Consider the following 25209-nt stretch of genomic DNA (forward strand, 5'->3'; position numbering starts at 1 on the left):
CAAGTTCTTAACTTTACATATTCTCCATAATGTGAAATAGCATTTATTCCATAGTAACTTAAAAATAGGCCTTGTAAAACATGGACATTACTTATCTGATTTTTATTTTTGGACAGTTCTAGAAATAACATTATTTTTACAACTTCTGGAAAAATTAAGTTCTGTTCTTATCTATTCCACTAACATAAACAAAGCAGACAAATATAAATTGGAATTACTTAGAGTTTAAATCTAAAATAATTATTTAAATATAAAACTGTATTTATAGTATAACCTACACCTCATACACAAACAAAAACTAATGAATGCACCGTTCTAGATTTGCATCTACACCTGGATGAGAGAACAGAGAAGAAAGGAGGCCAGGGTGCCATTGCTAGGAGGTCTGAAGAGGTGTGTCTTTTCCTGACACAGTAGGTGAATGACTCTGTTCAGGTTGCACCAGAGGCTCCCAGGGTAACATTACTATCCAAACAATCAACCTGGTAATTGGGTATTGATTATCAAGGCCAGAGTCCTTCATGGCCTTGCATGCTTAAAGTGGACATGAAATGTGACACATGAAACGACTGGAGGTCTGGCAATGTTGTGACAACTGCCAGTAACATACCGAAAATTCTTCTTGAAACTTTAGGTTGTTGTTTGTGCAAAGCTCTTCAACATGTTGCAGGAAGGATTTCTTGCTTATCGGCCTCCAAGCAAAGAAAGGTATAAAATGGAGTCATGTTAGATTGAGTTTTTTCGCTTTGGCATGGGCACTGGCTAACAAGTTAAAGAACAACGGACATTTCAAAACTCGTAAACTACACAGCCCTTTAAAGTCACTCTGTCATATTTACAAAATTAACTTTTCCCTTTTAAGTTCACTTTCTTTGTATTCACAGTACAAAATTCCTTCAATTTTTAAGTGACTTTAAATGAATGATTTAACATTTTAATGAAGAAAGTTTTTCAAGTAAATGCAAGGGCATAAAGTTATCATTGAATCCTAAAGCACATAATACCTCATTGTCATACAGAAAACATTTTATACATTACAAGGTTTTAGAAGATATAAAATATTGCAGTGACCTCATTCTCATAATGACATGGTTTTTAAACCCCGAGGAGTTTAAATATCCCTGTATTACTTCCCAAGCTAAAATACAGACATGCAGGCTTCACCCCAGAGAGAGAGAAAGCATTTCTCCAGTTACCATGCAATTAGTCATGCTTTTATGATTTATATGCAGCTTGGAGGTTTTTCTAACAAACATACAAAAAAGGAACCACACATTAAGACTCATCGAATCAGTGAGTCTAAAGTGATATTTAAAAAGAAGAAAAGATATTTAACAAACTTACTTGATGGATTTTCTATAACTAAGTAACCTGCAACAGAGATTGTGTTAAATGCATTATGAGTTGAGGGTATGGCTCTTTCTGAAAGAGTTCTAGATTAAAATCAGAAAAATATAATAAATCAGTAAAGTATAATGTGCTACGCCTTTAACTAACATGAGATCCTTATTTTAAATTCTATTTCATTTTTTAAAATTATATTATTTAGACCCAAATATGGCCAAATAATAATTTAGCTTCTCTCTCAAGAAGGTACTCTTTTATGTTGTTAGGCATTTGGGCACTACATTAAAAACAAGTCACTTTTTTATATATTGCAAAGTATTTAGTGGTCTGAAAGAGTTAACGTGGATTTTAAAAAATATTTTCTTTATCTGTAAAGAGGGCTGAACCAGGGAGAATGGATCTTTTGAAAAATGACATCATATTGCCTGACTTTTGTTTCATGAGTGAGTTTTGATGAATATATAACCATAACAAAATCACAATCATTCCAGTTACTTTAGACATATCTTTTGTGATAGTTCATTGGTCAAGTTATTTATACTCTGTAGGAAATTGAAATAATTTTTAACAACGAAATAGGCTACGCAACATACAAATTCAGAGATGGGCACATCTTTAATAACACCTGTTTGTCATGCACAACAAATTAGCACTGCAAAAACACAAAAAACACAAAGTATAATGAAATAAAATGAAAAACATATAACTTTTAAGTTTTTAATTTTTAATATTATTGGGGATGATTTGAATGTATTCCTTAAGTGAAGAATACTTGTAAGAGGATGTGGCTTTTGAAATAAAGGATGAATGAAAGAAAATAATTATATTGAAAAATGTGGCATAATGAATATTATGAAAATGGTCACAAAGGGGTGCATTCAATGAAGAAAATACGAGTCAGAGAAGTATATTTTATTACAATACAGGAATTGGTGAAAGACATGGGAGTGCTGGAGCAAGGATTATCAAGAAGAATGATGGAATTCTTGGTTAATGCTGTAGGTGTTCCCAAGCAACAGGAGTTATCTCCCAGCTTCTCATGGTATATCCAGGTGGAGCATCCCATTCTCAAACATAGCATCACAGTGTTAAAATGGCAACATTTGAGCAAAGCCTCAGTGGATGAGTTTGTGGGCTTCACACAATACCCTGGAGTGATTCTAAGAAGACAACAGAGAAATCCTGATGCTAACTACATGGATCTGCAGATGGCTGAATGGGCTATTGAATCAGAAGAATCCTTGACTTTGGGACAGAAAGACAGTGTCTGAACTGGAGGCCCTGGAATACTTCTGACACAGCAATAGATGCAGTAGGGACTGAGGAAACAATCCCTGTTGGAAATAACTACCCTTCAGGAAAGACCAGCAAGAAAAAAAGGCCACCATGAGCTAGACCCTCACTAGCCAAGCCTCCTTAGATGCCTGTTGCCCTCATGCTCCTATACCATGATGTTCCTCAGAAATAGGAAAGGAACGGGGGTTTGGTTGGGCAAATTCTAATTAACTGAGTTTAAGATAGAAATGAATGAGATACTTGAATTAGCAAGGTCAATTTCCCTGTTACCAGATGGACTTGGAAATTCTTGAGTTGTGCGTGGAGGTCACTTTTACAATAACAAGAAACATTTTCAGTTTGTGATTGATAAAATTCAAACACACTACATCTGATTTAATGACAGGCTCATGGTCCACCTATTCAAGGGCAGCCAGACTGCCATCCTGTAGTGGGGAGATTCCCTCTTTTCCGAGAGCATCTAGGATTATTTGAGGCTGCTTTGGCAAAATATTTTTACTGGGATATCTAGAATCTAAACTAGAGCTAGTTTCTGGGCAGCCATCAATGAGTCATTTTAAGAATCAGTATATGTTTATGAAATGTCCAAGAGACATTAACATGAATAATCATATTAAAATATAAATGAGCAAGAAATAGCTAACACACCATATTATTATTCACATCCTTGCTCTTTTTTCATTAATGATCTCTAATCTCACTTGGAAACTATACTTAATTGAATAACATTTTTTTCTTTTATATCAATTTTTCAGTGAAAAATGACAGAAAGTTGCTTTTATTTTCTTATTCTTATTTTATTTTGCATTTAAAGGATCTCTCTAAAGATACTAATTTTAAACCATAACTGGCTCACTATTGGACGTGGGTGGATATTTGTGAATTCTTTCCTCATCATAAAATATGATGCCCTTAATGACTTCAAATACCTACTCCAACAATTACCAGTGACATTATTTTCAGCAAGTTACTCAATCTTTCTGTGCCTCAGTTTCCTAATGTGGAAAATAGGATAAAAATATGTAAATCAAGCTCATATGTATAAAACACTAAGAAAAGTCCCTGGCTTTGGTAAGCAATACATAAACGTGAGTTACTACAATTAGTATTGTAATTATACTTTCTAGTTTATTTTGTATAACTCAAGCTCCTCCTACCCATCTGTTCTACAATTAATACCAATATAAAGAAGAAATTTTCTTTTTGTTTCTAAAAGAATTTTCTATCTTAATTTTACTCAAAAATGAGTAGACAAGATTGTGCTAAATTAAGCAGCAAGATTTTGTATTTATTCTTCCTAATCAAGGTCCCTGCATAAAGAGTGGTCACAAATGTCTAGACTTCAAGTCCAAGTCTGGTTTTCTAGTCCTCAGTTGAAGATCCTAAATAAATCTCTGATCTAATGACCGTCATAACTCGGTTTTCATATGATCATGTGAAAGCACTTCAATCATGCCCACATTTCTGACATTATCCCTTACAACTCCCTCCACGTACCTTGTTTGCCCTCCAGATAGTCTCTTGGTATCCCTCCCTCTCAGTTTGTACCATTCCAGGTGTTTTCCCACAACCAGATTCTACTGATTCCTTAACAGCTGATTTGAATGTTAACTTCTCCATGGACCTTCCCTCTTCTATTACAGAGAAAATAATTTCTTCCTTCTGTGAAACCAAGTTTCTAAGGACAAATCTCCTTCCATTTTGTATTATGGCTAATTAAGTATGTGTATTAAGGATATGTGCATTAAGGTTTATGTATACTTGAAGGCGAGGGCAGGATTAACACTTGACTAACACTTGATTAACACAAGTCCCTCATAGCCTTATTCATAGTAGACAATGAATAAATCATTGTTAAATATACAATTGTGCATGAATTCAGACTAAGATACACAGTAAGCTAAATGTAAGTGTTCTGATTATTATGAAAGAATATCTGAATTAAATGAATTTTCCACTAAAGTATTAAGCAATTGAGAATTCTCAGAGGGTCCTAACTCAAAGTTTTAGATAAGTACGATTGATAGATGCATCAGTAAACAGTATATGTGTCTAAATAAAGGCCATATGGTATCATCTAACATTAGAAGTTAACAAGTGCTGGATATTTTGTTAGGAAATTAGATATATGAACTTTAAAATCCCTCCTGCCTACTCAAGTAATAAAAAAATAGGTTTAAAAAAAGCAGGGTCTGTTTTGGCTTTATTTTATTTTTTTGGTATCATCTCTATATCTAAACCCAATCACTGTATGTAATCTGTTCTTCACATTCATCTATATAACGTGAGAAACATTCTTCTGTCTAATTTATATATATTTTCCAGTCTATGCTTATGTCACAATTATGTTTGAACTGAAATCTTGAAAGACCTACCTACATAGCTTAAATTGATGCCAAAATGGGCATAAATTACCTATTTCAAATAAAAATTAGATTTTTTCTCCTGTTGTTGTCTGTAGTATCCATATCATTGCTTTGATTCTTAGCCTCATCTTTTATGGGTGTATTTTTCCCTTAAGTATTGGCTATGTTCTCAATTTTATTTTTCTTTGAGGTTTTAAAGTTTAATTTTTAAATAGGAAAAATATTAATTTGTACAATTAATACAGAGAATAGAAAAGAAGGTGGGACATAGTATGAGGGAAATGAATTGACTTATCACTGATGAGGTGATTAAATTCCTTTAGGAAAAATTGTTTGGTTAGATAAGCATAAAAAAAAATCGCAGAAGTTAATGTGTGTGAAAGTCAACAATGTTATTTCAGAAGAAGGGCTATTTTCAAATCAAGTGATCTGTGGAAACACTCAAAGAGACTCAAATAGAAAACCTTTTTATTAACATTTTTATAAACTTTAAAAAAATTGTTAAATGAAAAGCATTTTAGACTAGTATGGTACTCATTTTATTCACCTACAATAGCGAAGGTTACTGTCAAATCATATTCAGTATTAGTATATAAATCAGTTTGGGAATTGTCCAGATTTCAATAGGATAACTGACCGCTTTCCAATATAAAGGGCTAAACACTTTTTATTATATGAATCTTAGCTGTCTTAAATCCGATGCCCTTTTGTTGAAAAGGGTATTATTTCATGTCTGGGCTCATTTTTTTAAAAGTCTATCAAAAACTTAAATTCCACTCAGATTACTCTTGATAGACCCAGAGAGGAACCATTTATTTATGTTGGCAGTGGTGACTGAAGACCATATTGTCACAGAGACTCAGCTTTCCCTCAAGGTCAATTAGTTGAAATCTATAGGGAATTAAAATATAGTCCAAATAGAGAGCCATAGATGATGGCGTATAGATGAGCTGCTGAAATCAGCCTTACCAGTGGCATAGGACAAATTGAGGAACTTTGTGTTCTCTACTTAACCAGTTAAAGCAGGCTAAAAAGAAAAGAACCTCAAATTCGATTGCCTTGATGTAAAAATATGTATTTGTACACACTAACATGTACTTTATATTCAAATAAAAATTTGTAAAGAATCCATCTTTCTGTTAAAGCATATTAATCATTCCAAGTTTTGTAAAATATTGAGTGTGAGTTTTTAGTTTATATATTTCATCAAGTCATTAATTACTCTAACATTTAATCTACTTCTACAATGATACTCTATTACTTATCCAAAGCATTTACTGTAATGCTTTCAAAGGTATCTAAATTTTTGTTCTCTTTTATTGTTTTTATTTGTTCTAGGCTTTAAAACAGTATCCTTTCAGATTCTTCTTCATTCTTTTATCAAATCACCAATAACTTTTCTGTGGTCCTTAATATAAGTTAAAAATATTATCCTAACCAATGGCTCTTACTATACAGCTGCCTCTAAAACTTCACTTTATAAGGTAAACATACCACCTGAATAAGTGAGTAATGTAATATTTTTCTTATTTAATTAGAAAAACAATCAGTTAGTAAGCGATAGCTAAGTACTTTCTCAGTATGTCTCCTCATATCTGTAGGACAAATAGGTTTACAAGGAGCTCAGCTATTTAAAGGGCAGCTCTTGGGAGGCAATGCCCCTTCTTTTATCATCACGCTATTTCCAGTGCCTAGAACAGTGCCTGGCACGTGATAGGTGCCTTAGTTGATATTTCTTTTACTCAAACAAGGTTAAATGGACTTTCAGATAGATATGAGAAAGCAACATTCTTGCTGATGTCAAAGAGCTCAGATAAGATTCCTGGTGTGGCAGGAGTGGAATTTTCCTTATTACTAAGCCTCTCCACATTAGCACATTTGAAAACAAATTCTTGACAGATATTTTCTTTTGTCAACCATGTATTCTAAATGAAAACCATGGGCATATGCTTAGCTACCGCAGGGGCAGTAGGGCAGAAGCAGCCGATAGGGAGGATGAAGAGACTGCTGACAGCTGTGTGAAGAGGTGGGCAAAGGTTCTTCATGAAGACTTAATGAAGAGGAGACAGATGACATAACACCATCTAAAAAGAAGTCCTGACAGCCTGTTAGCTAGTGAGGCAGGTAAGCACTGACGTTCCTCTATTAGAGGTTAGAAGGCCACCTCAGAAAACTAGATTTAGAAGAAGACTACGTCTATTTTAACTAATACAATTTATATAGAAGTGTTGTATGAAGGTTCTCATTAACCCAAACCATTAAGTTTAGCTCTGTCAAAGTAAGAGCTCTGACTGAGCAGGACACTATTCACTGATTCTAGGAAAGAAATTTTGGTGATAGAGGAGGGACAGTGAGGGTTCCATAAAAATGGAAGCATTTTTCTCTGAGGTACTAATGGTATAAAGCAAAAAAAGTAAAAGGATTCTGCTTAACAATGACGAAGAAAGACATTCAGCAGAGTTGCTCAACCAGACCACTTGTGAGTCTGGAATGCTGAGAGGTCAGCTTTGAGTGCTGGTTGGAAATGGATATTCTATGTGTGATGCCATCACTTAAATCTTTAGCTTGACAGCATCTTACTTTGACAAATGTTTGAACCTGATCAAGCAGGTCCTTTGAGGAAAACGTATTTTCATAAAACTATTTTAATTCTGTCAGTGGGAACTTGGCAATTAGTTAATATAAAGTAAAATAAGGTTAGCTATGAGTCCAAAATGCTAAATGTGATTAGAATAGAATAGGCCTGGCTTCCTCTGTTTTATTCATGCTGAGCGCTATTCATGGTCAATGAGAATGTCCGGAGCCTTGGCCCCATTCAGCCTTCTGGCTCATGGAGACTGACTCCTCTGTAGTAGATTTGGGATTCTGAAATCAAATGCATTTTCTTTCTCTGCCTCCATTCGTATCTTTACATGAAGAAACTGATTATCTCTGGGGCACTCAATCAATTGCTGGGGTCCCTGCTAATGCTGACATTTTGCTATGTTACCCACAGAATGTACAAATCAATTTTATGTACAAATGGCATTTCTGAGCATCAGAGGAGTGCCTGAAAGCTGCGCAGTTGGCTATCCATTGGTCAGGGCAGAAGTAAAGATTCCTTGATATGTGCCACTCTGAGTATGCCCCAGAGTCAGAGAATGGGGAATATCATCTTGGTCCTTACAGATCACCACCTGTGGTAGTTGAAATGAGCTTGTGGAAAGTGTGAACCCAGACTCCACCCATCAGACGGAGAACTCAGCTCTTGTGTCATGGTAACAATAGAACAAGAAATATGTGAAGAAATCTAAGTGAAAACTTGTTTTACTGTCAAAGCTAACACAACATGACAACACAGCAAATTCTCAGGACATGCACATTATGAGTCAATGTGCATTTTGATAAGATTAACTTTACCATATCAATAGCATGCAATACTATAGAGAACATTTATAAGTAGAAAGCATAGGAGTTTTAGGGTTTTTTTTTTTTTTGGCTTTGGAAAAAAATAGCACATTAAACAACAAAATGCTCAATATTGTGTATTTCAAAATATAGAGCACACCACTTGACAAGACGAAAATAATCACAGCAGAGCTCTGCATCACCACAGTAACTTACTGGATGACAAAAATCTCCTTGCGTTTAAAGAAAAATGAAGAATATCTAGAAGTAAAGATTCATTATTTATTTAGTAAACAAACACACTGCATTATTTTTGATTTGCTACTACAAGGACATGAGCATTAAATATCTTAAGCTTCATTCTACTTCAAGACACTTCTTGTCCTGAATTCACACATTAGTCAGAAGTGTTTTGTCTGGATTCACATATTTTTGCCATTGTTTGCAAAATAGTTTAAGATAGAAGTAAGATTTATGATCAGAATCTGTCAAAGAACTGATGGCAATTAAAAGGCTAACGATTTTACACATTTTCACATATCAGTCAAATATCATGTATTCTTAATGAAGCCACAATAAGAATTACACTACTAAAGATTCTCCAGGTTCTGCAAGTTTGAACCTACACTAAGATGCCATCACTCCTTTGCCCCATATCACTAGAGAATGAACAACTCAAAAGCAGCACTTCTTCCCTTAGAATCATTCTCTGCATAGAAAATGCTGCTTGAAGAAGGATACCATGAGCCCTTGTCTATTTAAGAGGGTTTATATTGATCTCATCTAGTATGTTTTAGAGTTAAATACACACACACACACACACACACACACAAATATAGGTGTATCTTAATCCTTCAGAATCAAACAGACCTAGGCTAGCATCATGGCTCCTTTTTACTAGATGTATGACCTTGGACAGTTACTTAAATTCTCTAAGCATCTTTTGTTTTTCATCTGTAAAATGGGTATGTGAGTACCGACCACAAAGGATTGAATGAGTTAAGTGAGATCATTACCTACAGAATTTAACACGTAGCAATTACTCATAAACAGTAGCAATTATTACGTTAGCAAACTCTATATGTTAAAGTAGATTGGGGTAATTTTTAATTTTACAAATATTATAAATAACAATAATAACCATACCAAATATATTTTGATTTACAGTTTACAAAGCACATTCATAGGATTCTTTTAAATGGTAAGCTTCCTGAAGACATAACTACATGTTTAATAAAAATTCAACATGCAAACTTCTAAAGTTATTGGAGAAAGAAAAGATACTCAAACTAGCAATTCAATTATTTGCTTCATTTTGTTAAGAATTTTAATTCTATTCATGATTACTGATTTGGGCCTTGAGTCTTAAAATGACGTACCATTACATTCACTCACTAAAATAGGCAGGATAATTAGTATGGAATGATGCACAAAATTTGGGGGAATAAAATTGAGGTCTAGAAGAAATTGAGTGTCTGTCAAGGAAGAATATTAGTAACATTGATTACTGTTATTCTACTATTATTTTTCTGATTTAGTCGCTATAGGAAACAAAACTTCTATAACTTTAATTAAGTTTGAAAAGGAGATAGTGAAAAATGAACTTTTAGCAGATAGAATCTTTAAATTGTGAAAATTCTGGTGAGTTATTTAATTTTAAGTGTTATAACTCCCTTGGGAAGGTAGTCTATGTTACAGTTAAATTAGGAAAAAACAATCCACAGGACCAGTCAGTCTCAGCAATCTTAAATATTGGCTGATCTTGACAATATTTCCTTCTAGAAACTTTTCTCACTTTAGTGGGCTAAGTGGCTATGTTTTGAAGGACCCATTGCAAAACGATGTTTTGTTCAATTGTTTACCAAATAACAAAACCCCAGGGTCCTTTTCTAACCTGGTGAATGTGGGATACGTGAGCCCAAAATATCAAATATCCTTCCTAAGAAATATAGCTTGTGTTGTCTAAACTTAAATATAAAATATGCGTGGTGAAATGATATAATTATCATTCCAAATAAGAATTTAAAACATTATCTTGGCATATCCCCGAATGTTCTCATGGAGTTATGAAGTACTAAATTTTTATTTAAGTTTCATTCTCCTTCGAGAAGAAAAAGTACAAAGTGAGAGAATTCTTCTTCAAATCCTTTGTGAAACAAGGTAGAATGTAATTAAATAGAGTTTACACATACAAAAATTATAGGATGAACCTTAAAATGTAAGTAAATATACAAGCATATAACATAAAATAGCTAAATAATTTCTTAACTATAAAACCCCGAATCCCTGAAAGGATTTAATACAAAGCATAGTAATGACTTCTTTCTTGTCAACTAGATAATTCCCTAAAATTAATATTTTAATTATTGAGTAGATATTCTTCTTTTATTATTTTTCTTATAGACATGTGAAGACATATAGCAATGAGGAAAATTACGAGTCTAATTAGTATGAAGAAAGTGGGCAGGTTGAATAGAAAAGAACATGCCTAAGCGTCGAGTAGAAGGAGCATATGTTAGCTGGGTAGACTCAAAGGAAATCATCTATGTTCTTTCCTGCTAATAACAAAGACATATGGCATACGTTACTCAACAATTTAGAAGCTAACTCAAACTCCTTGATTCTTCACTTCCAGAATCTACCACCAGTCTCTGTGGCTCTACCTGCATCAGACCTGGATGGCTTTGGGTAGATTTAGATCTTCCAACACCTCAAAGACAGATGAAGACCTCTAGAGCTTCATTGAAGGACAACACCATGCATACATGCACATGGCTAATTATGGATCATTAGTTACTATTTTTTTCTAGTCTTATTGTCTAATGTATTAGTGACTTTATTAACGTTAAAAATCGTAAATAATGGGGCTGGCCCCGTGCCTTAGCGGTTACGTGTGCGTGCTCCGCTACTGGCGGCCCGGGTTTGGATCCTGGGCGTGCACTGACGCACCGCTTCTCCGGCCATGCTGAGGCCACGTCCCACATACAGCAACTAGAAGGATGTGCAACTATGACATACAACTATCTACTGGGGCTTTGGGGAAGAAAAAAGGAGGAGGATTGGCAATAGATGTTAGCTCAGAGCCGGTTTTCCTCAGCAAAAAAGAGGAGGATTAGCACGGATGTTAGCTCAGGGCTGATCTCCCTCACAAAAAAGAAAAAAAAAAATCGTAAATAAGTAGTAAAGCTAGATCTCTGTAATGAAAAGAGGTGATACCCAAACAATTTGATAGTTATTTTAATAAATTTCTATAATAAATCAAGCAAAGCATATTATTATGTGCCACTGGAATTACAAACAAGACTGTTTTATAGTCATGAATACTGGAATCATAACAAACAGATGAGAAAGTAAAGAGCATGGAAACTAAAATGTCCAACTTTGCCATTACTAGGGGTAATATATACTAATTTTCTATGTGCAAAATAAATAAAAATTATTTGAAATGTACTTGAAAGACACTTCTGTATCCCTTTACAAATAAAGTCACGTATAAATAAATAAACATGGAGTAGGAAAATAAATAACGTGGAGTCAATGTTAAATAAGGCAGTCCTTGAATTATAAATACCCAATAATAAACAATCTATACAGTCCTTGCCCAACTTTCCCACTAGCTGCCATGACAGTCATTGTTTTTTTATCTTATAGCTTTTTGATAATGGCTGTGTTCAGAAGTGGAGGAAGGGAAAAGCTGTGAAAACACACAGAGCTTAAGGGATATGACCTCGCCATAGCCTGCCTAGACTGGTAACCTCGTTGATAAGAACACTTTCTCCGATACTGGCTGGCTTCTTTCACTTTATTATGTTGTATCTCCTGAAGATCTGCTTACTAAGGACTTTTAGAGGATGAATAAAGATTCTTTAAAAAATGTTCTAAAAGTGTTTGGATGCTTAGAAGTTTACATTTTAGTATGAATAGATTCAATTAAGTTGTTCAAACAACTAAAATGAATTGCACTGAGAGATTAAAGTTTTATCCCCTGTACACTTTCGGGGTCGAAAAAAAGAGACTGAGACCCCAGGCTTGTGGAGGGGGCACAAAGAAATGAGAAAGATGTTGAGAGAATACTACTGAGACTCAGTTGGCCCATGGGGGAAAGGAGAAGAAACTTCCTTTTACTATGCAGCATGACCCTTCTAGGACTGAGACATAGCCTAGTAGTAGTAATCCCCTACTGTTCCTACAGTACAGTTTAACTTTGGAGGGTTATCCTGGGAATCTGTGGATCTTGTATACACAACATTTCTTATGTGGAAAACTATGTCCTGGGTAATATATAACCATCTTATACACAAGTGTTTGGACTTATCTCATTTTGGATGGGAACAGCCTGTATGAGAATATAAACAAAGATAAGTATCTAAATATACAGAAGTTTTCATATCCAACAACCCAAATTTCCGTGCAATTTAGTGATAACACTGAATAACTTTCATTTTGTAGCATTTGAAAGGACCCTGCTTATCAGATGACACTTCCCTTATAGCATGTATTAAATATTTTTAGACATGCTGGAAATATTCTTGCAAAGTCAATCTACAAGGTAAACACCAATTTTGGTAAGTTACAACTATAAACGATTAATTCCTTTTTAAGTTCAAGACCTTTGACGCTGTATTTTCAGAGTTAATAATACTTGTTAAAAGTTCAACAGAGCTGTGCAAGTACTTTGTAACAATTGTCATGTGCTTATAAGTATCACAAAATATTGGATCTTATAAGAATCTACACCTGTTAAGACAGCCTGTCTTTTTATTAAGAATTTGATGAATTATCTTAATAGACAGAAGTTTTTCAAATAGACAGAAGTCAACATTTTAAATAATTTATAATGATTTTAAAAGGATTTAAAATTACTTCTTTAAAATTAAGCACTTTATATTTCCGTATATACTGATGACACATATTTAGTATACCCATTTTACTTTTCCTTCTGAAGGTAAATTTTTATTTTGTATTTAATTTTTAAATACTAAGAAATTTTAAAAAATGAAGATGTCAGTATACAATTTAGACTTTCAATGTAATTTTATACTAAAATAAGGAGCTATAAAAAAAGCCTTTATAAAAATGATATAAACAATATCAAGTAGTTACAAATTTAATTAATTTAAACTTGTGATGAAAAAGGTGGACACTTTCAGAAAAGCTGATGTTAAAAAAATCTATCATATAAAATGCATTATTAAACATAATTTTAAAGGTTTAACACGTCAAAATATTTGTCCAGGAAAACAAAAGTTTGGTTGAACATTACAGTCCAGGTTCATATTGAACTCAAAGTATTAGGAAGATTAAGTGATTCTCTGAACACCAGTGAGAAGTGTGTAGAAGATGGAGGTCACCCTTTGAAAGAAGATCTCTGTGACCTGTGTAAATAGGAGCCCCACCAACACTTCCAACAAGTGTAGGTCAGAATAGGGTCATGGCTGCAGGCCCTCTGGACCACTGTTCCCCCAGAGGAGTGTGCTCACCGCGTTAAGCTCTCATCCTTCAGTTCCAGGTCTGCCACTGTGATGAGCTGATCCAGCTTGAATTTAGTGTCAATAATTTCTGCATCCCGAGGAGAGTATGTGCCACCTTCTTTCTGTTTCTGCCGAATTCTAAAATAAGTGTAGTAAAGTCCAAGAAAGAAATATGATAGAAAGCATATGAAATTAGGTTTAGTCTTCTTTTTAAGTAAATACATTAGTCAAATAATTTCTTTGTTGGGATCACTTCTCTGAATATGTTGCAAATTTATATCTACTCAGCTTCTTTCTCCTATTTTAATTCCATAGAACCCATACTATATTTCTTAACACGCTGTGTTGTTGAAGTTTCAAATTTTAAGGAGAATTAGTTGATTAAGGCCTCGGCACATTTAAAATGTAGAGCAAATGAGACAGATGCTGTGAACTTGTCTCTCCTCCCTCTAGCTGTCTCACAGATTTGTCATAAAAAGGAAATATGCCAAAGTGGAAATAGCTCATTATTATCAGCACTGGTGCAAAAAGACAATGCTCCATTGTTTCTACATACAGGAAAATACATAAAAACGTGTTTTGAACCATCTCACTGACTTTTTAAAAATATTGTAAAGTATCTAGTATTATCTCTATTTGCAATCAGAAAACTCAGGTTCAAAAATAAAAGTGACATGAATCTGAGAATTACATAAAAGTCTTTTCATTTTAAGCCCTTTACATGCTTATTTCTTTATTATACAGTACATTACAAAGTAATATTCAGCTCTTCTATTTTTCATATTTCAAACACTTGTTATTTATTATGAGTTATGTATTGAGCATGATATAGCAAGTATAAAATGTCCTTATCCTCAAGGACATTACAATTTAGTTGAGAAGCAGGATCTAAATGTAAAAAAAGCATAAAAAGAGAGAAAAGATTCAAATGACAACTCATAAGACAGTAACTGACTCATTATAAAATGATATACAAGTGATTACAACTATTAGTATTTGGAGGAAGTAAAGAAGCGCTCCAGAATGAGGAGGAGGAAACACATTTCCGGTTGACAGAACAGAAGCAGAGTTGTATAAAAGCCTAAGGAATAGACTCGTGAGAATAGACTCGCGTGGCTGAAGAGAAGTCTGCAGGCAAGTTGTGGGGAGTATGAGGGGACCATCTCCCGCCCCCAGGAGGAGTTCATCCCATAAGGAAATGAGAAGTCAGGACAGATTTCAGAGCAGGGAAACAATGTGAATATGGCCGACGCCTGCCGCTCAGGCACAAGGACCATGTCTTACACAACACATCTTCACAGGGACCTAGAGTAATAATTCTCTCATCATCTTCTGGCTGAATCTGAGAAGTATATGTGGTACAAGAAAAATATCTTTTTCAAGAGCCTTTCAAATTATCCATCAAAATGATAATTTAAGAGATTCAAGATGAAACATGATACATGGCATACAGATTACAGGACAATATTCTTCAGATAAAATAACAACAGAGCCTATTGAGTTACTTAGGGAATTGCTGAAATGGTCATTTTTACAAATGTAAGGTCCTTTTAACTTGGCAATCTACCTTATGAAACTAGATTTTAGGATCATAAGTAAGATTCCCCCGAAGCCCTGTAAACAACAGGGGAATTAAGAGACTGATACTGAGATTTTGAAAGGACACTTGGAAAATGTAGTACAGACATGTTAGTAAAGTAAACATGAGAAAGGAACCCATCATATAACAGAGTTGGACATCTTTAAAGTGCTGTCCTACTGTAAAAATTATCTCTTTTGTATAAACTTTAAAATTTAGCCCTGATTGAAATATTTTTATTTTATTTTTTTTTATTTTATTTATTTTTTCCCCCAAAGCCCCAGCAGACAGCCGTATGTCATAGTTGCACATCCTTCTAGTTGCTGCACGTGGGACGCAGCCCCAGCATGGCCGGAGAAGCGGTGCGCCAGTGTGTGCCCGGGATCCGAACCCGGGCCGCCAGCAGCGGAGCTCGCGCACCCAACTGCCAAGCCACAGGGCCGGCCCCCTGATTGAAATATTTTAATTAAACCTATCAGAGTCATAAATTATTCAAAACAGTGCAGAAAGCCTGGCATCTTCTGCTTTTGTGTTATCACTTTATTGTCTCTCGGCTCTAAATCCACCCTTCCTTGCCCTGCTTTGTGACACTGGAGCCGGACTCTTTAACGTTTCTCCTTTGTCAGCTCCGTCAGTAGAGGATGCTAGAGTGACTCTGAAAGGCATTAGGGATGGGGAGACACTTCCCTTGTGTGTTCCAGAGCTGCATCAGCAGTATTCATTTTGGAAGCCCAGCAGCCCGCTTGGATGAGCTCTAGCTGCCCCTTAAGTGCATGCTCTCCCCCTTGGTGAATGATTCCAAGTACCTCCAGCCTCCTCACACCATCCAGCAAGAGTGGGCTGCTTCTAGAGACCAATTCCAGCCTGCCTACCCTCCAGTAATGGTGGGTAGCTTTTACAGAACAGCTCCAGCCCCTTCCCTCTGTCATATTTCTTTGCCAACTGATAGTTGATGGGCTGCATATACTTATGGTAGCCATTCCATGTTACCCTTGGGAGGGGACTTCTAGTTCTTAATTCTCTTACTGTCCTCTCTCTTTCAGCCCAGAGAGAGTAGCTGCTTTGTTGCACTTGCTACTTCTGGACCCCTTAGATGTCTCTTTTACCCCTTTTAGTCATTCACTATTTCTCTAGTTAATAATTCTTTTTATTAAATGGTTCCCATTCAAGTAATTAGCGTGGCTTCTGTCTCCTGATTAGACTGTGATTGAATAATGCCCATAAAGCATCCTAGGAGTGTGAGTACAAATAAATCTTACCTTGCAAATGCAAAAATAGCTGTTCCAAGAAGAATTATTGAAAGGATACACAAAGTCACTGAAAGAATAATCTCTACAGTTCTTTCTGAAAGTCCTTCACCTGAAGAGGAACAAGTATAACGTTACTATTAAATATTACTATGGAATACTATCTTGGGTCTCAAAACACAGAAAAAATATTTTCTTGGCATATTTCTCAAGAATACTAATAAAATGTAGAAATTTTCTTCTTCTTCTCCTTCTCCTAGATCTTCTAACTGTGGGCCTCAGTCCTTGTTCCTCTTCTTTTTTTTTTATCTAAATTCATTCCCTTGGTGAGCCCATCCACCCTCATGGTTTTAATTTTCATCTATATGATGATGACTACTTAATTGTTAGCTTTTTTTTTTATAATTTTATTTATTTATTTTTTCCCCAGAGCCCCAGTAGATAGTTGTACGTCACAGCTGCACATCCTTCTAGTTGCTGTATGTGGGACGCGGCCTCAGCATGGTGGGAGAAGCGGTGCGTTGGTGCGCGCCTGGGATCTGAACCCGGGCCGCCAGCAGCGGAGCACACGCACTCAACCGCTAAGCCACCGGGCCAGCCCTAATTGTTAGCTATTGAACTTACTTGTATATCCAATTGCCTACTAGAAGTATAATTAAAATTTCAAAATCAATACGTCTAAAGCTGAACTCCTACACTTCCCTCCTTTCAGCTGCATCCCTTCCACCAATCAGCTGATGCAGCTCCATTGTTCCAGTCGCTCAGGCCCGAAACCTGGGAGTCGTGCTTGACTCTCTCCCTCTCTCACAGAACACATCCAAGATCTCTGAGGAAATCCTGTTGGCTCTATCTACAAAGAACATGCACTTTTCACTAAAGGAAACTAGGAAAACTTGGAGAGACAGTAACTCCAAAGTGGGAGTGGGGAACAAAAGGAATTCAGACATCTATTGGGGCTAAGAAGCTATCAAAGGCTAATGGTATGAAAAGAACAAAAGATCATGTTGAAGAGGTTCCTACCGGCCAAAGAAGGAAAAATTTAGACTTTACAACGAATAAAAACTGAAATTGACTGAAATAGAGTCAATATATAAAAATCCATGAGTTCTTATATTATTCAATGAAAGAGAAATAAAAAAATAAACAAAAAATACTAATTTATAAATATTGGTTATAGCTAGACTACCATTTCCTTACTCCAAAAATTTGTAATTAAAAGGAGAAAATTAAGTATTTTTTCCTGCTTTCTCATATGAACTGCATTATATGGATTAAAAAAAAATAGTTCTAGTAAAGGACATAAAGCCCTTAATTAGAGAAGAATTGTGTTTAATAAACGTAGAAGGAATAATAAAATTTTAAATTAATTTTGCATTCCTAATGAAACAATTGATTCAGGTAACAATCATAAATGCATCTTTAAACGATGAGGAAGAAGGCTGATAAGGAACTGGATATTTACAGGATGCCAAAATATCACCCCACAGATTATCTACTGGTTGTAACAGGGAAAAAACAACTTTCCAATGAAGGATCATGCTGCTACCACAAAATTTACTGATCAATTTTAACATCATTGAAAATGTGACAACCAGATATTTGCCACCTCCTGATGGGACGTATTTTGATCTAGGCCCCAACACCTGTCAAGTATCCCAGCCAAAAATGTTGATTGTGACCATTAAAAACTTTAGATCCTATTTCTAATTTATAGTAAAGTAGGGGGAAGAGGAAAAAAATAAAATCACACTAAAAGAAAGCAATCAGACAAATCCAGAAGAGGAGACCTCCTACAGGACACCTCACCTGGTTGCGTCAATGAGTCTATGACCTCGGGGGATAAAAAGAGGAAGACGAGTCTTTCTAGACTAAAAGAGATTAAGAGACACAGAATCATAGATAATCTGTGAACCTCTTATTTGGATCCTGAGTCAAACAAACTATAAAGAAAAAAACCAGAGGATGACTTGAAAATAGTATGCAGTATTATATAATGCCAAGGATTTATCATTAATTTTAACTGTGACAGTATAATAAAAATGTACTTATCAGAGAAACATAATAAAGTATTTTGGGGTGGAATATAATGCTTTCTGTGATTTATTTTAAAATACTTCAGAAATAAAAGAACAAATGTATAAATAAAATAAATGTGGCAAAATGTTAAAAATTTTATTTAGTAGGTCTTTGGGGGTTCACTATACTCCTTGAAACTTTTGTGTATGCTCTATTCACTTCTCACCACCCCCTCTGCCAGCATGCTGATCCGGGCCGCTATTCTGTTTTGCACGAATCATTGTATGGACACCCAACAGGTCTTCCTGTATCCACGCTTGTCCTCTCTCCATCTATTCTCAACATAGCAGCAAGAGTAATCCTTTTAAAACATTACCTCTCTGCTTAAAATTCTCATGTCTCACAGACAAAAGCCGAAGTCCTTCCAATGGCCTGTGGAATCTGGTCCCTCACTAACTCTCTGGTTCCCTGTTACCTCTTTGACTTCCCCTCCAATCTCTGCCTTGCTCGATCCTCTGGAGCCAGACTGGCCTCCTTGTTCCTGGAACACACCAGGTCACTCTTGACATAGGGCTTTTGCGTTGGCTTCTTCCTCTGCCTGTAAAGGTATTTCCCTTGTATATCTGCCTGGGTAGCCATTTCAGTACCTGCAGGGGTTTGCTCAAATATCACCTTCTCAATGAGGCCTATGCTGATTGCCTCTTATGGACTGAGTGTGTGTGTCCCTTCAAAATTCACATGTGGAGTAAGGAAGTAATTAACATTACATGAGATCATAATTCCGATAGAATTACCGTCCTTATAAGAGACGCCTAAAAGCTACCTCTTTCCCTCCAAGCACACACACTGAGGAAATACATATGAGGACATAGCAAGAAGGAGGTCTTCTGCAAGCCAGGAAGAGAGCCCTCTTCAGATGCTGAATTGACTGAAACCTTATTCTTGGACTTCTGGCCTCCAGTACTGTGAGAAAATAAATTCCTGCTGTTTAAGTCACCCAGTCTATGGTACTTTGTTATGGCAGCCTGAGCAGACTAAGACATGACCTACTTAAAATTGAAAACTACAACTCCCTCACTTCCTGCCTCCCCCCTTCTACATCCTCTGCAAAGCGTTGTACTTTTTATTTTCTCCATACCCCATATCACCTTTTAACATACGCTATAATTCATTTATTTATTATCCTTATCGTTTATTTTCTGTCCAGAATGTAAGCTCCCTGAAGACAGACGTCTTTGTTTTCTTCAAAACTGTATTCCAAGTTCTGAGAATAGTGCCAGGTCCATAGCAAATGCTCAATAAATATTTGCTAAATTTACTAATGAATAAATATATTGATTTTGAAATAGATATTAAAAATTTTCAGGTTGAAGATCAAGTATTTAACCAAATAAGAATATAAAAATTATTTAAGACATAGTTACTAATTATAATTGCAACCAATTTTAATGTATATGATTTATAATTTATAATTGTATTGTAAAAAGTACTAAAGTCAAGTTACAAAATAAAATAGGCTAACTATCTGTAAAATATGCAGGGATTAATATTTCATCTTTCTTCCTGGGATTGGTGCTTAGGAATGTTAACAATTTGAAAGGGTCCCTGCGGCTATTCTGCCATCTGTTCACGGTAGACGTGAATGAATACTGAATCTTAAGCCGTTATCAGAGTTTCATCGTTGTCTAGAATCTCCAGCTAAATTTCGAAATTGCTAAAGCAGCATGTAGCGCATAAAGTATTTTGGATACACTTTTTTATACATTAAAATATGGATGGTTTGTTTCATGAATTTTCACATGCTGACTCTAATTGGATATGCTTGAGACAGAAAACTTGAAGATGAATAAAGAATCATCTTTATCAGGTATCACTGGACCTTAGAACTCAGTAGGGAAAAAATGATTTCATAGACCACAAAAAATTTTTTCAGATTAGATTAACAAGTGAAGTGAGGAAATGACATATAATGTATTAATAAACAAGATGTAATCCCTTGGGCACATGTATTACAAAAGTACTACTAGGAAGGACAGGATGTACCATGAGTGTTGAGTACGAATTCTGCTGCACTGCTATGCGTGCACCCACAGAGCACTACCAGTACAGAAAGAATCACTCCTCCAAATCCTTCCGCAGAAAATGGAGTTCTTTCACTTGAAAATATACACCTGATTCTTTTTGTAATAAGCACAAGTCATTTCCTGACTAGACTTAAAATCCTATGAAAGGTCAAATTAAATTATGTTTTATTTGCATAATAAAATGTACTACTATAATTAAGCATATCATAATTATAAAGCATGAACTAATTTTTCCTAACTATTATCTTTTGATTGAAATTATCATTATTTAAACTCAGCATATGGATCTGATTGTTTAAGCCAGTTTTATATCTCTAAAAAGAAGCTTTAACTAAATGAGTTATAAAGCTCATAGGACAACGTCTGGCTCTTGATATAGGTGTGTATTACATGAAAGATCTTTTTATTAGTATTATAATTAATCTTAAAAGAAAACAGGTTTTTCTAACAGAACTTGAGTATAAGGAGTTCTTCTCTTTTGGCCCAATACTAGTTGTTCTGGATATTCAATACTACACAAAGAATTTACTAAAAGTCACTCAATTTCATAATCTAAGAAATATAAGTTAAAAGACCCTACACAGATGTTATTTTCATACATCAGATTGGCAAAATATTAAAAGTAGATAATAAACACTGGGTTCCAGGCTGTAGGGAAAAATCACACATATTCATTGTTAAAAAAACAAAAAGGGATTATTGTATGTTTATGTGTAAAAATAAAGCATGCACCTGTGTGAACGTTAACCTCAAAAAGCTAAAATGAGAAGGTGAAAAGAGAACAGCTAGAAATAATTAAAAATGTTGAGAAGAGAAAATGGTACAGCAAGGATAGGAAGTCTGTGGGAGCAGAAACATCACCAAGAGTGATGAAATTGAAAGCTCTTCAGGCACCTACAGATTTGCAGGCAGTGTGGTACAGTGGTTACAGCGCAGCACTGACTGGAATCACCCCGCCTGGGTCTAAAGGCTGGTGTTGCCTCTTCCTAGCTCTGTAATCTTGGCAAGTTGCTTACAGACCCAGCAATTCAGGTTTCTTGCCAATAAATTGGAGGTATCTACAAATAGGAGATCATTTAATAGAGTTGTAGTGAAGAATACATGAGTTTCCACATAAAAACACTCATAAAAGGGTTGGCATATAAATAACAAGGTTTAGTATCTTTATTAATAAATATTTCATATTCATTCATCCATGCTTTCATCTGATTTAATCTCTCAATTAGCTTATGAGGTAGGCATTATTATTCTCATTTTGGAAATGAGATTTTAGAAGTTAATTTGTTAAGTAACTAACCCAAGGTCACATAAATTCAGTATGCCAAAACTGCCTGCAACATGCCTGTCTGCAAAGTTTCTGAGGTTCCCCATCACATTACCACTGCCTTGTTAACATCATAGAACTTCCTTGTTCCTCTGGTGTCTTGGGGGCAAGTGATTCTTTGTTGCAAAAAATACATAGTGACTCCCAATTGCTGTTTCTAAGTGAGCATATTGGAACTTTTCATTGTGAGCATAGCAATTAAATGGGAAATGTTATGACAAAAGAAAACAATCATAGAATGCCTTTGCCATTGGGTTTAAGGTTTCATCTTGCTCAGTTTTAATGAAGCCCTGTAAGGTGCAGAAAGGAGTGCCTGGTTTTCAAATCACAGGAATCCTCTGTAATTAAACCTTGTAATCAAAACATTGCCTACAAGCAGTTTCCATAAACTGATGTGCCTAAGGAGGATTTTTAAAAAGAGTTTAAGAAGGATTCTTGTGCATTTTGTTAATAAAAATGCTAATACTCAATCCTGAGTGAAAACAAAATTAAATAAGTCATAAGTACTTTTTTTAGGATTAAAATAATGACACATGTTATTTCCATGTTTATTACTACAGGCCATAAAAATTTCCCTAAGTGCAAACTCATCTTCCACCCACTCATCCTTACCCAGCAAAGCCCTGCCTGATCCCTTCTCATTTGTACTTCTATTAGCCCCTTTCACTAAACTTAAACCTTTAGTTCACCAGTCTATGATGATTCTTTTGCCCCTAATTTTAACTTCCAAATAGTAATATCTCTGAAAGGCACAACCACTATCAAAATGGTCTGTCTTGGGCCGGCCTGGTGGCGCAAGCGGTTGGGTGTGTGCGCTCCGCTGCAGCAGCCCGGGGTTCACTGGTTCGGATCCAGGGCGTGCACCAAAGCACTACTTGTTAAGTCATGCTGTGGCGGCGTCCCATATAAAGTGGAGGAAGATGGGCACGGATGTTAGCCCAGGGCCAGTCTTCCTCAGCAAAAAAAAAAAAAAAAAAAAGAGGAGGATTGGCATTGGATGTTAGCTCAGGGCTGGTCCTCCTCACAAAAAACAAAAAAAAAAAAGGTCTGTCTTTGAAGCATATTCCCTATACTAACTTAAAAACACAGCCTTGCAAAGGATCTTAAATCCTGGAGATTTTATTGATTGGCACCTCAGCTTGGAGCTCATTGCCTGTGGTGTGCAAAATACCAGTAAATGACTGTATATCCATTGATGGTTTGATGGCCTAGATGGGACCTAGACTTCTGTCCCTGAAGCTGAGATAACACACATACATGTCTTCAGCAGGCTTGTGAGGAATGTTGGGAGCCACTAGCCTGTTGCAAATGCTATCGTATATCCTAATACATGACATATTTGAGAGAAAAAAGGACTCGAATATCCTCTGTAATCTTATGATGACTCCAGGGGTATTATATCAATGCATTTTATTATTTGCTTGCCCCCATTCTCACAGCCCTGGACCATTCTTGCCATTGACCAATGACCACTGTAGAAAGGATCAACTTTATTTCCTTTTTGAGTCCTTCTACTATACCTTTCTTGGCATTGTTCTTTTCCAAAAACTCTTATGACTCCATGGCCTTTCATTAATTTCAAATCATGGATCAGGGCCAATTCTGAAGGGTGCTCTTTGGTGCCTGACCCATCAGGGTGAATCTGATATCCAGAGAACCACAACATCCAATAGCAACATGAGAAACTAATGTGAGGACAGAAATTGATGGTGTTAAGCCCATTAACCAGCAAAATGACTGGGCTACTTTTCTAGTCATCGAGAAATTCTCCTCCAATTGTGCACTCCATACTCCAAATCTGAACATCTCATTTCACCATAACTGGAGATTGCACATCTAGTAATTTCCTCCACACTTGCCTGTCACTGTTTTACTAGCTATAAATGACTATCTAGATAGCAGAACTCCATGTGGTCAATCCAGAATAAGCATTACAGGGCATAAACCTAATACAAAGCTGTGTTAGGAGACAGCCCATGGAAGACCACTCAAAAGAGGAGCCTGAAAGACTGTCCTTATGACAGTGCTCTGTAAATAATATACGAGCTCTGAAAAATTTGATCATAGATACATGGGACCCTTCCTTGTCACTACCCATTACCAACCCAGTGGCTTTCCACCTTCTGCATCCAGTCTATGTTTCACCAATCCCTCCTTCCCTAACCTTGGCAGGATCCTGTGCTCTGCCCTTCATGCCACATCTTACATCCCCTCTAGGCTCTTGCTGTTAGCAGAGCACACAAACATTAGCATCTGGATGAAGGGGTGGTGGTGGTGTGATTCCAAGAAGGAACCCAAGAACTGACAGTGTGTTTCTGCTACCTTCTAGAATTAATTACTGTATTCCACTGTCTTGGCTGGGAGGGAAAGGAAGAAACAGAAGACCATCGCTGAGGAGCCCCTTGAGACTACCTGCAGCCAAAGTGCTGGATGAGGCCCATCTTTGACCAAAGGGAAGACCTTTTGCAGAATCTGAGGAATCACGTCCCCGTGCACCATGGTTCCTGCTGCTTGGCGTTTCGCCTTTTTCATTCCTATTACCCTGGATGTCTCAACTTCGCCTCTCACATAACTGACTGAACATGTTGTCCTTGCATCAATAATCTGTATGAAACCAGCAAGCACACAACAAACAACACAGCAAGGAGATCTCTTCTTAGCACTGCTCATAGAAAAGGTCATGTCCCTAAGGCATATGAGCTATCCACTTTGTGTATGTGTCTTATCTTCCTTCAGTAAACACACCAGGATCACTACCTAGCTGCAGTAATAGTTTCTGAATGCTGTCACCTAGGGGACATTATGTTGATGCCATCAAGACATTTACTTTACTGTGGCAGTGTCAGGGTGTGATAACCTCACCTATCTAAGGAAGAAATGCTCGACCATTTCAAAACCACAAATCTAGCCAGCCAATTTTAAAATGACTGAATTATTGGGTAAAATTAATCAAACCAGTGATTTTATGGAATGAAGCATAGCCAAAGAAACTTATATGCTATTCCTCTATAAACATCTATGTAGGAAACAACGTGCCCTTTCTTAATTTCTTCAAAATCCAAAGTTTCCTTAACTAAGGGGAGGCTGTAGAA

At 36.0% G+C, this 25209-nt stretch overlaps 1 protein-coding gene across 1 annotated transcript in view; it reads right to left on the reverse strand.

The window, feature by feature from the left end:
• PTPRQ (protein tyrosine phosphatase receptor type Q) overlaps positions 1–25209 on the reverse strand; it is a 201341-nt gene that overhangs the window by 25576 nt on the left and 150556 nt on the right. The window contains exons 34-37 of the mRNA XM_058568724.1: positions 16706–16805; positions 13877–14005; positions 1345–1371; positions 611–692 (exon numbers count right to left, since the gene is read on the reverse strand). Of these exons, the coding sequence (XP_058424707.1) occupies positions 611–692; positions 1345–1371; positions 13877–14005; positions 16706–16805 (338 nt within the window). The remainder of the gene's footprint in view (positions 1–610; positions 693–1344; positions 1372–13876; positions 14006–16705; positions 16806–25209) is intronic.

Source organism: Diceros bicornis, chromosome 25, assembly GCF_020826845.1.
Source record: "Diceros bicornis minor isolate mBicDic1 chromosome 25, mDicBic1.mat.cur, whole genome shotgun sequence".
NCBI classification, from domain to species: domain Eukaryota; kingdom Metazoa; phylum Chordata; class Mammalia; order Perissodactyla; family Rhinocerotidae; genus Diceros; species Diceros bicornis.